Raw genomic sequence first — 10,161 nt, forward strand, 5'->3', positions numbered from 1 at the left:
AGGCACATGAAGATGTTGATACTTGTAAGAGATGGTCCCTAATTTACTAGAGTGTGGGAATGTGCTATGCTTGTGCGGGACGTTGGATAGTTATATGGAGGGAAAATTGTTTAAAAAGTTTTAAATCTATTGTACTTTTGCCAATTCAGTTATAAATATTTTAATTTGTTAATTTAGTCCTAAACTTTTTCACCTCTTACCAATTGAGTCCATTCGATTAATTTTGGTTGAAAAATACTGATGTGGATACCGGTGATGAAACGTAGGATCCCTGACCTAACGTGGACAAATTTGAATAAAATTTGAATATTTTATTTGAATATTTTATTATATTTTCTATTTTTTTCCTTTTCTTTTGGCTTTCTTCTTTTCATTTTCTTAGTGGCTGGCCAATTGGCCTCGCCCTTCACAAGCGATGCCTTTCTTTTAGGCTAGGCGAGGGCAAGTGTCGGCAAGGGGAGCCCTTGCCCAGATGGGGCTTACTGGAGGTCGGCCTCGCCTAGGCTAGATCTAGTGGGTTGACCCTCACCTAAGCAAGGGCGGCCTCGAGGTTGACACTCACCTTGGCTCCCCTCGCCAGGGCTTGCCCTTGCTCGGTCGGGCATTGCCTGTGACGGGTGAGGCCAGCTGGCTAGCTGTGGTTAGTTGCCGATCGTCACTTGTTGCTAGTGGCTGGCTATAGGCAAAAGGAAAGGAAGAAAGTAAAAAAGAAAAGAAAGAAACAAAGAAGAAAAATTATTGTTAAAAATTGTCCAAGTCAACACATGGTCTCTTGTGGTACCACCGGCATCCACATTAGCATTTTTTTTGGCTAAAATTGGCCGGACAGACTCAATTAACAAGAAGTAAAAATGTTTATAATTAAATTGACAAAATTAAAATATTTATATTTGAACTGACAAAAGTGTAATAAGTTTAGGACTTTTTGGACAATTTTCCTGCTATATGGATATAAAGGAAATAATCAATTTGGGGGGGAAATGGATGGCTACTTGTGGAGCAGATGTGGTGGAACGTTATAACATGTGTGAATTAGTACTGGCCATTTGGAGCGGGTTGTAATGATTGGTTACAATCTTGATATTGTTTCATCCGATGATAGTTTTAAAGGTCCAAGAAACGAAATAAACCCGATCTTTTCAGTAAGAGCTTTGAATGGAAAATGCATAAATGATGAAAATTTGTAGCTCCGATCCCTGCTTTGAGAGTCCCCTCTCATACTCCAGTGAGGGATCTGAGAATTCAAAGAGATGGAGAGATGATATAGCTGGAAAGATAGAAGAGCACAGAATTTGAGATGGGATAAGGACGAACACTTACATTTAAAAGAATGAAAGAATACATCGCGATTAGACTATGATTGACTATCTTCATTATTCAGTGTTAATTTTAGCTGCAGGTCATTGTGCATTACAGCAACCTAAAGGTCTGCCCTGGCCTAGCCACTAGTTGCAAAAAGAGGCATGACTCTCCTAGTAGCTGAGGATGTTGAGGAGCGAAACTCTCGTCTGAATCAAGCGTCTGAACATGCAATCCAACTCTAGTTCGAGATTGTTGATGGCTATCTCCACCTCTTCCAACCTTTTCTCGGTGCCCTGTAGAGTAGTGACGTCCCAGACACTGCATGCGTTCCGGCCACCTGAGAACATGAGCTTTGTTGCGCTGAACCCTTTGCCCGATCTTCTGTCCAGCCAGGGGACGCTCATTAGGGATGACAGCGACTCCACCACAGCGATGACTGTTGCCCTTACTTCTCTTAGCACTTCTGGCACAATGTTAAGGGTGTGATTGACCGGAGAAAGGTCTAGATTGGAGAACTTATCTTTTGTTCCTTTCAGTGAGCGCAGGCACTTCACTGTAACTTTCTTTAAATTCTTTCTCCTAGGGTGGTAACCTGCTACTGGGCTCTCGTTGCCTAGTTCACCATTGGGTGCACGCCGCAATGAAGACCTTACATCTTGTATGTGCTCCTTCACTAGGAGAAGGACCTCTTTGGACATTCAGCAGGCGTCCAACATAGTTAGAGACCCTTCTGAGAGATCATCGATCCATCTCTCATGACAATGGTGGAGCAGAGCTTGTTGCGTCGTTGGGGAATGGAGGAGGTCATTGGCAAAGTCGTGGAGGTCTCTCAGAGCTTCGAAGTTTAGGAGTGCCATGCTCGAAAGAAGGAAAAAGAATGGCGTGAAGTGTGGAGAATGGAGGGTGGATCTTGGACAAGCTTGGGATTCTAGGATAGTCCCAACACGAGTTGATAAACTGCTTATGTAGACTTATGTACCTCTTATAGACATCTTATGTTTTGTACAGGATCAGAAAGGAAAGGACACCGAAGTATCCTTTTTTGGTACGGAAAACGACAATGGGAAAATGGTGGGGAACCAATTGCATCCACGGGAACGATCCATGAGAGAGAGAGAGAGAGAGATTTTTGTTGTTGGTTATCCTGAAAGTATTAGACATACGTGCACGAGGTAAGGATGCCAGACTGTGTGCTTAATTGGTGAGACTCGAGAGCAGACAAGAACTTGCGAACTATAAGAGAGAAAAAAATAATATTTTCCATGTTTCTGAAGTATCGATCTGATCCAAAGGCAGATCTGTTAGTTGTCCCTAAAAGACAGAACTCACTCTTAACAGCTAGCGGGTTTCTCTCTAGGTACTTGCCTAGCAACACCTAGGAAAGTTCCCATAGTGAAGAAGATCTTTCTGGAAGAAATAAGAGGCACTGCAATTATGACGTGACTAGCTGTTCTTATTCATTAAATTTTGAATGCCTTCTGCAAAGGATTCTTTCCCTCTTAAAGCTTGGATTTGTATGGACAGTTAATTTCTGATTTTTCTCCTCTTTTCTTGGCATCGGCCAATTGTAGAATCAATTCATTTTTGGCATATTTGTTTATCTACTGTTTTCATCATTGCTATCTGTTAGGAGTAAGAAGGGTAAATTAGTCTTTACCACTTTTAGGGTTTATTTTTGATGTATATATATTAAAGTTTATTGAATAATACGTAGTAACTTTTCTCTACATGGTATCAGAGCTTAGGGTTTAACCCTAGACGACGGAGCAGCCGCCCGCCGCCGTCGACTCGCCGGACCGCCGTCGCCTCGCCGGACCGCCGTCGGCTCGCCACCACCGTTCACCGGAAGAGGGCTTCTCCCTCACGAAGCTCACTCGCGTTGCTCGCCTGGCTCACTCGCGCGGCTTGCTCACGGGGCTCGCTCGCGCGGCTCGCCTGCTTGGCTTGCTCGCGAAGCTCGCTCGCGTGGCTCGCGCAGCTCGCCCGCGTGGCTCGCGCGGCTCGCTCGCGGGGCTCTGTCGCGCGGCTCCCTCGGCTCGCGCCGCTCATGCTGCCTGCATGGCTTGCTCGAGCGACTTGTAGCTGTCCCGCTTCTTGTACGTGAGTTCGGCGAAGAACACTCCATCAGCTACGAACTTCCTCTTTTTGCTGATCTGGGTCGGTGAAGAAGAGGGAAAACCCTAGAGAGAGAAAGAAGACAAGTTGCAGTAGCGACAGAGTGCAATAGGATGATTTTGTGGGTTAGAATTTGCTTTAAAGTTGCTGATTTGGCTGATTTGGCTGATTAATGAAGCAAGTTGCTGCTTGGGTTGGCTGATTTAGTTGCTGATTTGGCTGATTTGGCTGATTAATGAAGCAAGTTGCTGCTTGGGTATAGTGCAGTTATTTATTTGATGATTTGAAAGTTGTGTGGTAGCTTTTGTCACTATATTTGATAGTGGTAATATTGGGATATTGAATTGTTGAGGCTGAGTTGTTTGACGGAAGCTAAGGTCAGAGTTTATTTATTCTTATTTGGAAAATGGGCGATGAGAGGAATAATACTGTGATGAGTGAGGTGATTTCCTCTTCATCTAATCGAATTACTGATAAGAAGCTCGCAGGTAGTGCTAACTTCCACCAATGGAAGAAAATTGTGAAGCTTACTTTGACGGGCAGGAATCAACATAGACACTTAACTGAGTTTAAGCCTAGAGATGATGTAACTTGGGATGGTGTTGATGCACGTATTCTTGGCCAAATGCTGAATTCTATGGAGAGTAATATAGTTGACATGGTAACTCATATTGATACAGTCAGAGAACTGTGGGAGTATTTGAATGTGCTGTATTCTGGCCAAGATAATTTGTCACGGATTTATGAGCTATCACAGGAGTTTTATCGATTTGAAAGAAAGGGGCGCTCTATTACTCAATGCTTTGCAGACTTTAAGAGATTGTATGAGGAGTTGAATGCTGTTCTCCCTATTACAGTGATGTTCAACAAATGCAACGTCAAAGGAACAATTGGCTGTAATGGGATTCTTAGGATGTCTTGGTTCTGAATGTGAAAATGTTAGGTCTCGAGATTCTTGGAGGAGAGAATATAGCATCACTCACGTATACATTTGCTCGAGTTCTTCGAGTATCTCGTGAGTCCTCTCGGATACTACATCTATGGTGGGAGTTCAGCCCTTGTGTCACAGACTCGAACTGGTAGTGGTAATAGGAGTGATGGAGGAACCCGTGGTGGGTATAGTGGGCGTGGTGTCCGAGGAGGAGGCCGAGGCATTGGAATAGGGAGAGGTCAAGGTAATCGCATCCTTATGGACAATTCCATATATCTACCGATAATTCGGGAAATACACGAGTTTGTCATTACTTGTGGCAAACCTGGTCATATTCAAAAATTTTGCTACAAGCTACATGGGAGACCGGGGCAGCAAGCACCGGTTTGCTAATACGGCGTCTAATATTGACCCTACTCCACGGTCATCGAAGACAAGGTGGTGGTTATGTCAGTGAGGAATATGCTCGGTACACACGGTCTCAAATCTCACAGCTGTTTCTTCTACTGCTACTTTGGCTCGTACAGTAATGCTACCGCATGTCTTTCGGCTACTTCTCGTCCTTGGATCATTGATTCAGGGGCTTCTGATCACATGTCAGGTCTTTCAGGTATATTTTCCTCTTTTTCTCCATCTTCATCCATAGTTACTCTAGCCATCTTCATCCATAGTTACTCTAGCCAATGGGTCACCTACACATGTTAGGGGAATTGGCACAGTTAACCCAAGTCCTTCATTACCTTTGTCCTCAGTGCTTTATCTTCCACAATTTCCATTTAACCTAATGTTTGTTAGTAAGTTAACCAAAAACTTTCAGTGTTCAGTAACTTTTTATCCTGATTCTTGTGTCTTCCAGGATCTGGCTACGAAGAAGACGATTGGTAGAGGACGTGAGGAAGGGGGGCTGTATGTACTTGAAGATGCTTCTTCAGTTGCTTGCACAAGTGTTGCGTTCCCACATCAAATCCATTGTCGTCTTGGTCATCCTTCTCTACGTAGTCTTCAAAAGTTAGATTCTAGTTTTCAATCTCTTTCTAGTCTAGAGTGCGAGTCATGCCAACTTGGCAAATTACATCGTGTTAGTTATACACCTCGAGTTATTAAACGATCAGCATCTCCTTTTTTATTAGTTCATTCAGATATTTGGGGTCCATGTCGTGTGGTTTCCAATTCGGGTTTCAGATATTTTGTTACTTTTGTCGATGACTATTCCAGAGTTACTTGGTTATATTTAATGAAAGATCGTTCAGAATTATTTTCTATTTTTCGTGCATTTATATCTGAAATTTATACTCAATTTGGCATTCGTGTTAAAGTTCTGCGTTCCGATAATGCTAAGGAGTATTTTTCCACATCCTTTTCTGATTTTATGACTCAACATGGTATGATCCATGAATCTTCCTGTCCTGATACCCCACAACAGAATGGTATTGCTGAACGGAAGAATAGGCATTTATTGGAAGTAACTAGATCCATGTTATTTGAGATGAAGGTACCGAAAACCTTTTGGTCTGATGCTGTTCTAACTGCATGTTATCTCATTAATCGCATGCCTTCTTCTATTCTGCAAGGTGGTATTCCTTTTTCCACCTTGCTTCCTAGTGAACCACTGTTTGTCTTACCACCCCGTATCTTTGGTTGTGTCTGTTTTGTTCGTGATCATCGACCCGGAGTATCAAAACTTGATCCCAAGGCAATCAAGTGTATGTTTATGGGTTATTCCCGCACTCAAAAGGGATATCGCTGTTATTCTCCATTACTGAAAAAATATTTTGTAACAGCTGATGTTTCATTTTTTGAATCCACTCCTTATCATAATGTTCCAATTGATGTGTCTGAATTAGATGAAAACTTGTATGTGACCATCATTCGGTCTACTATTCCCAATGTTTCCCCAGTATCTACAGAGAAACCACCTCCTCTCCAGGTTTATACACGACGTCATCGTGATGTTACTACTGCTCCCCCTGCTCCTCATGTCACTACTACGTCGACTTCAGCTCCAGATCCGCCATTAGCTGTCCCTCCTCTTGTATCTGATCTTGATCTTCCTATTGCTCATCGCAAAGGTACACGTACTTGTACTCAACATTCTATTGCAAATTTTATTTCTCACTCTTCTGTGTCTCCTACTTTTCAAGCCTTTTTAACTACTGTTGAACAATATCCTATCCCCAAGTCTGTCACTGAGGCATTACAAAATTCTGGTTGGAGGACAGCAATGGAAGAAGAATTACAGGCTCTTGAGATTAATAAAACTTGGGACTTAGTACCACTTCCTCTAGGCAAAACTGCTATTGGTTGTCGATGGGTGTATGCTGTAAAAGTTAACCCCGATGGTTCTCTTGCTCGTTTAAAAGCAAGACTTGTTGCAAAAGGGTATGCTCAGTGTATGGGGTTGACTATCTAGACACATTTTCTCCTGTTGCCAAACTTACTTGTTCGTATTCTGATCTCTCTTGCTGCAACGTATAATTGGCCTTTATTTCAGCTTGATGTTAAGAATGCTTTCTTGAATGGCACTCTTCATGAGGAAGTTTATATGGAGCAACCTCCAGGGTTTGTTGCTCAGGGGGAGTTTGGACTAGTTTGCAAATTAAAAAGATCTTTATATGGTTTGAAACAATCTCCACGAGCATGGTTTGGAAGATTTTCTGAGGTTGTATTGTCTTTTGGGCTATCAAGATGTGGAAATGATCATTCTTTCTTTTATAAACAATCGAGGGAGGCAAATTATTCTTGATTGTGTATGTTGATGATATTATCATCACGGGAGATGACTTGGTTGGTATAGCTGAGCTAAAAGCCTATCTTCAGCAACAGTTTCAAACTAAGGATTTAGGAAAATTAAAATATTTCCTAGGAATCGAAGTGGCACACTCACAAAAAGGTGTTGTTCTGTCACAGCGAAAATATGTATTGGATTTGCTCACTGAGACAGGTATGTTGGGATCAAAGCCTCTTGATTCACCCATGGAACAAGGGGTTAAATTAGTTGCTGATGGAGGAGAAATTCTTAATAATCCTGAGAGATATAGAAGACTGGTAGGTAAGCTGAATTATCTTACAGTTACTCGACCAGACATTGCTTTTCCAGTCAGTGTAGTAAGCCAATTTTTGTCTTCCCCTCGTACATCTCACTGGGATGCAGTTATTCGGATATTGAGGTATTTGAAGAAAGCTCCGAGAAAAGGAATTCTCTACCAAAACCATGGTCATAACAAAGTTGAAGCTTTTTCTGATGCTGATTGGGCTGGTCTCCGATGATAGAAGATCAACTACTGGATATTGTACCTTAGTCGGAGGAAATCTGGTATCATGGAAAAGTAAGAAACAAAGTGTTGTTGCCCGCTCTAGTGCTGAGTCAGAATATAGAGCCATGGCACAAGTGACGTGTGAATTAGTGTGGATTCGACAGTTATTGACTGAGTTAGGCTTTAAAGATTTAGTACCCATGACTCTGTGGTGCGATAATAAAGCTGCTGTGCATATAGCTTCCAACCCCGTGTTTCATGAGAGAACAAAACACATCGAGGTTGATTGTCATTTTATCCGAGAGAAGTTGCAGAATGGAGTAATTCTTCCCAGTCATATTCGAACCAGTGAACAACTTGCAGACATCTTTACTAAGTCCTTGGGTAATGGGAGGATAGAACATATTTGTAACAAGCTGGGCATGATTAATATTTATGCTCCAGCTTGAGGGGGAGTGTTAGGAGTAAGAAGGGTAAATTAGTCTTTACCACTTTTAGGGTTTATTTTTGATGTATATATATTAAAGTTTATTGAATAATACGTAGTAACTTTTCTCTACACTATCCTTATCCAATATTTATTCAAATCTGCTGCTGCGACACCGGCTAGTGCAAGGAGTTTGACAAAACTTTTTGATTTGCTTAACCGGTTGAGGAGCCTAGCAAAGTTCAGATAGATAATAAGGTGAGGCACCAATTAGATTAACATGCTGCCTCCCATTGTCGAATTCATCTGTTCATGTATGAACCTGAAAGATCACACCCACATAATGCTCCTAGAAATGTCACCAAGTAACTGAAGAGAAAGAGAAGGAACTGGACCGACCTAAGTTAAAATGACGAAGACTCTGCGGTCCGGATGTACAAAACTGGAAGAAGACGGCCTACATCTAATCTAAGGTGGTTTTTGCCTAACCAATTTCGTATCACTGATGTGTGCAGATAACCGGATAACAACCACAGCCTTTCATCTTGCATTTCATAGTTGCACTGGCTTAAAAGTAAAGTGGAAGAAAATTGGGAAATATTTCCTTGGTGATGTCTATGCAGTGAGCTTTTGTGAGATTGTGATGACTGGACAGATTGATGCTCTAGTGAAACTATCAACTGTAAGCTGCTATATAGAGGGATAAGATGATGGTTAATCTGAAAAGATTGTTGGACTGTGGAGAAAGTAAATAATGATTGGTACAGTAAGGACAGACTAGTTGCCTTCAAGCTAAGTAGAGGATGTTTTTGTGATCAATAATGCAAAGAGTTGCAATATTGATTGAGCTAATTGCAAAATGTTAAAGATTCACCCATTCACCCAATACATAAATGATTTTTTTGAGCTTCACCAATAAGCTTTATATAGCTTCACTAAAAAATAATTCCGTTAGTCAAGCAATAAGCAGAGAACTATAATATATATATATATATAGAGAGAGAGAGAGAGAGAGAGAGAGAGAGAGAGAGAGAGAGAGAGAGAGAGAGTAATTTCGGTGAAACTTTTTGATTCACATTGTGTCTATCCATTTTACAATGTATACAGTGAAAAAACATTATACAGACTATCAAAATTTTTTAGGATGCCATACATGGGTTGGCACCAAAGAAAAATATGACACTAGCAGTTGATTATATTGAGGAGAGCAGCTCTTGTTTTGACAAGTCTCCTGTAAATGCATTCCAGGTCCTCCTCTGTTTTCCGAATGCTCGATTCCAATGCCTCAAGTCCCTTGGAAACATTGTATACTCCGGGATGAGCATCTTTAGCAGATTTCAGAATGGTCAATTCACCATCCAAGCCTTTGATTTTTTTGTATTCCTCTTTCTCATCACATGATATGTGTTTAGGTGACAACATATTTGAGACCAAAGACCAACTGAAAGGCTTCAATCTTTCCCTTGGCCCTAAAAGGACATGTAACAAGGACTCGAATACTGTTAAACTAATTTCTTCAGCTTCTCTTAATATGCTGAGAGTAGCCTCAGGATTCGAGGGTCTTCTCAGGTTGTTTTTCCTCTTCATCTTCTTCAAATGATCCAAAAGCTTTGTGACCATGTTCTGCAATCTTTTCCTTGATTTTAAGTATACCTCGACTTCACTCGACCATGCAGGATTTCCTTGTCTCCTTCGGAATGATGGCTCGAGTTCCTGGATGCATTCTTTTGTGTATGAAAAAATGTCTTTCACATTCCCACAAACGTCCAATAGCTTCAGAGATCCATCCAACAACTCTTCCATAGAACTCTTATGGTGTTCATGGGAAAGAGCCTGCTGGGTTAAAGGCATTTGGAGCCAATCATCAATGCATTCGTACAGATCATTGAGGCCTTCTAATTTTCAGGGTGCTGATGAGCCCGGAGATGAGGAGGTTGCATCCAATGATTTCAGCCTCTGCAACAGCTCTTCGATAGCTCTTGCTAGAGGGTGACTTGTAAAAGGCAAGCTGATTGAGCGAGAGTGGCATGTGGTTTTGGAAATCTCTAGTGAATCAGCCATTAAGGTTCTGTTTGATAGGAAGGAAGCTTTTCTCTGTTGTTTATGCAAACACTACCACCAAGCACTTCAAC

At 41.6% G+C, this 10,161-nt stretch overlaps 2 protein-coding genes across 2 annotated transcripts; both read right to left on the reverse strand.

The window, feature by feature from the left end:
* Window positions 1-1,472: 1,472 nt before the first annotated feature.
* Window positions 1,473-2,000, reverse strand: LOC104451677. Its single transcript, XM_010066278.3, has one exon. It carries the CDS (start codon window positions 1,998-2,000, stop codon window positions 1,473-1,475), a length of 528 nt encoding a protein of 175 aa, XP_010064580.2.
* Window positions 2,001-9,211: 7,211 nt separating this feature from the next.
* On the reverse strand, window positions 9,212-9,880 carry LOC104451678. The gene has a single exon (XM_010066279.2). It carries the CDS (start codon window positions 9,878-9,880, stop codon window positions 9,212-9,214), a length of 669 nt encoding a protein of 222 aa, XP_010064581.2.
* Window positions 9,881-10,161: the final 281 nt, after the last annotated feature.

Source organism: Eucalyptus grandis, chromosome 6 (assembly GCF_016545825.1).
Source record: "Eucalyptus grandis isolate ANBG69807.140 chromosome 6, ASM1654582v1, whole genome shotgun sequence".
Classification (NCBI taxonomy): Eukaryota; Viridiplantae; Streptophyta; class Magnoliopsida; order Myrtales; family Myrtaceae; genus Eucalyptus; species Eucalyptus grandis.

Coding starts and splice junctions, on each gene's coding strand:
- LOC104451677 (XM_010066278.3), bottom strand. CDS start 2,000: ATGTCCAAAGAGGTCCTTCTCCTAGTGAAGGAGCACATACAAGATGTA.
- LOC104451678 (XM_010066279.2), bottom strand. CDS start 9,880: ATGCCTTTAACCCAGCAGGCTCTTTCCCATGAACACCATAAGAGTTCT.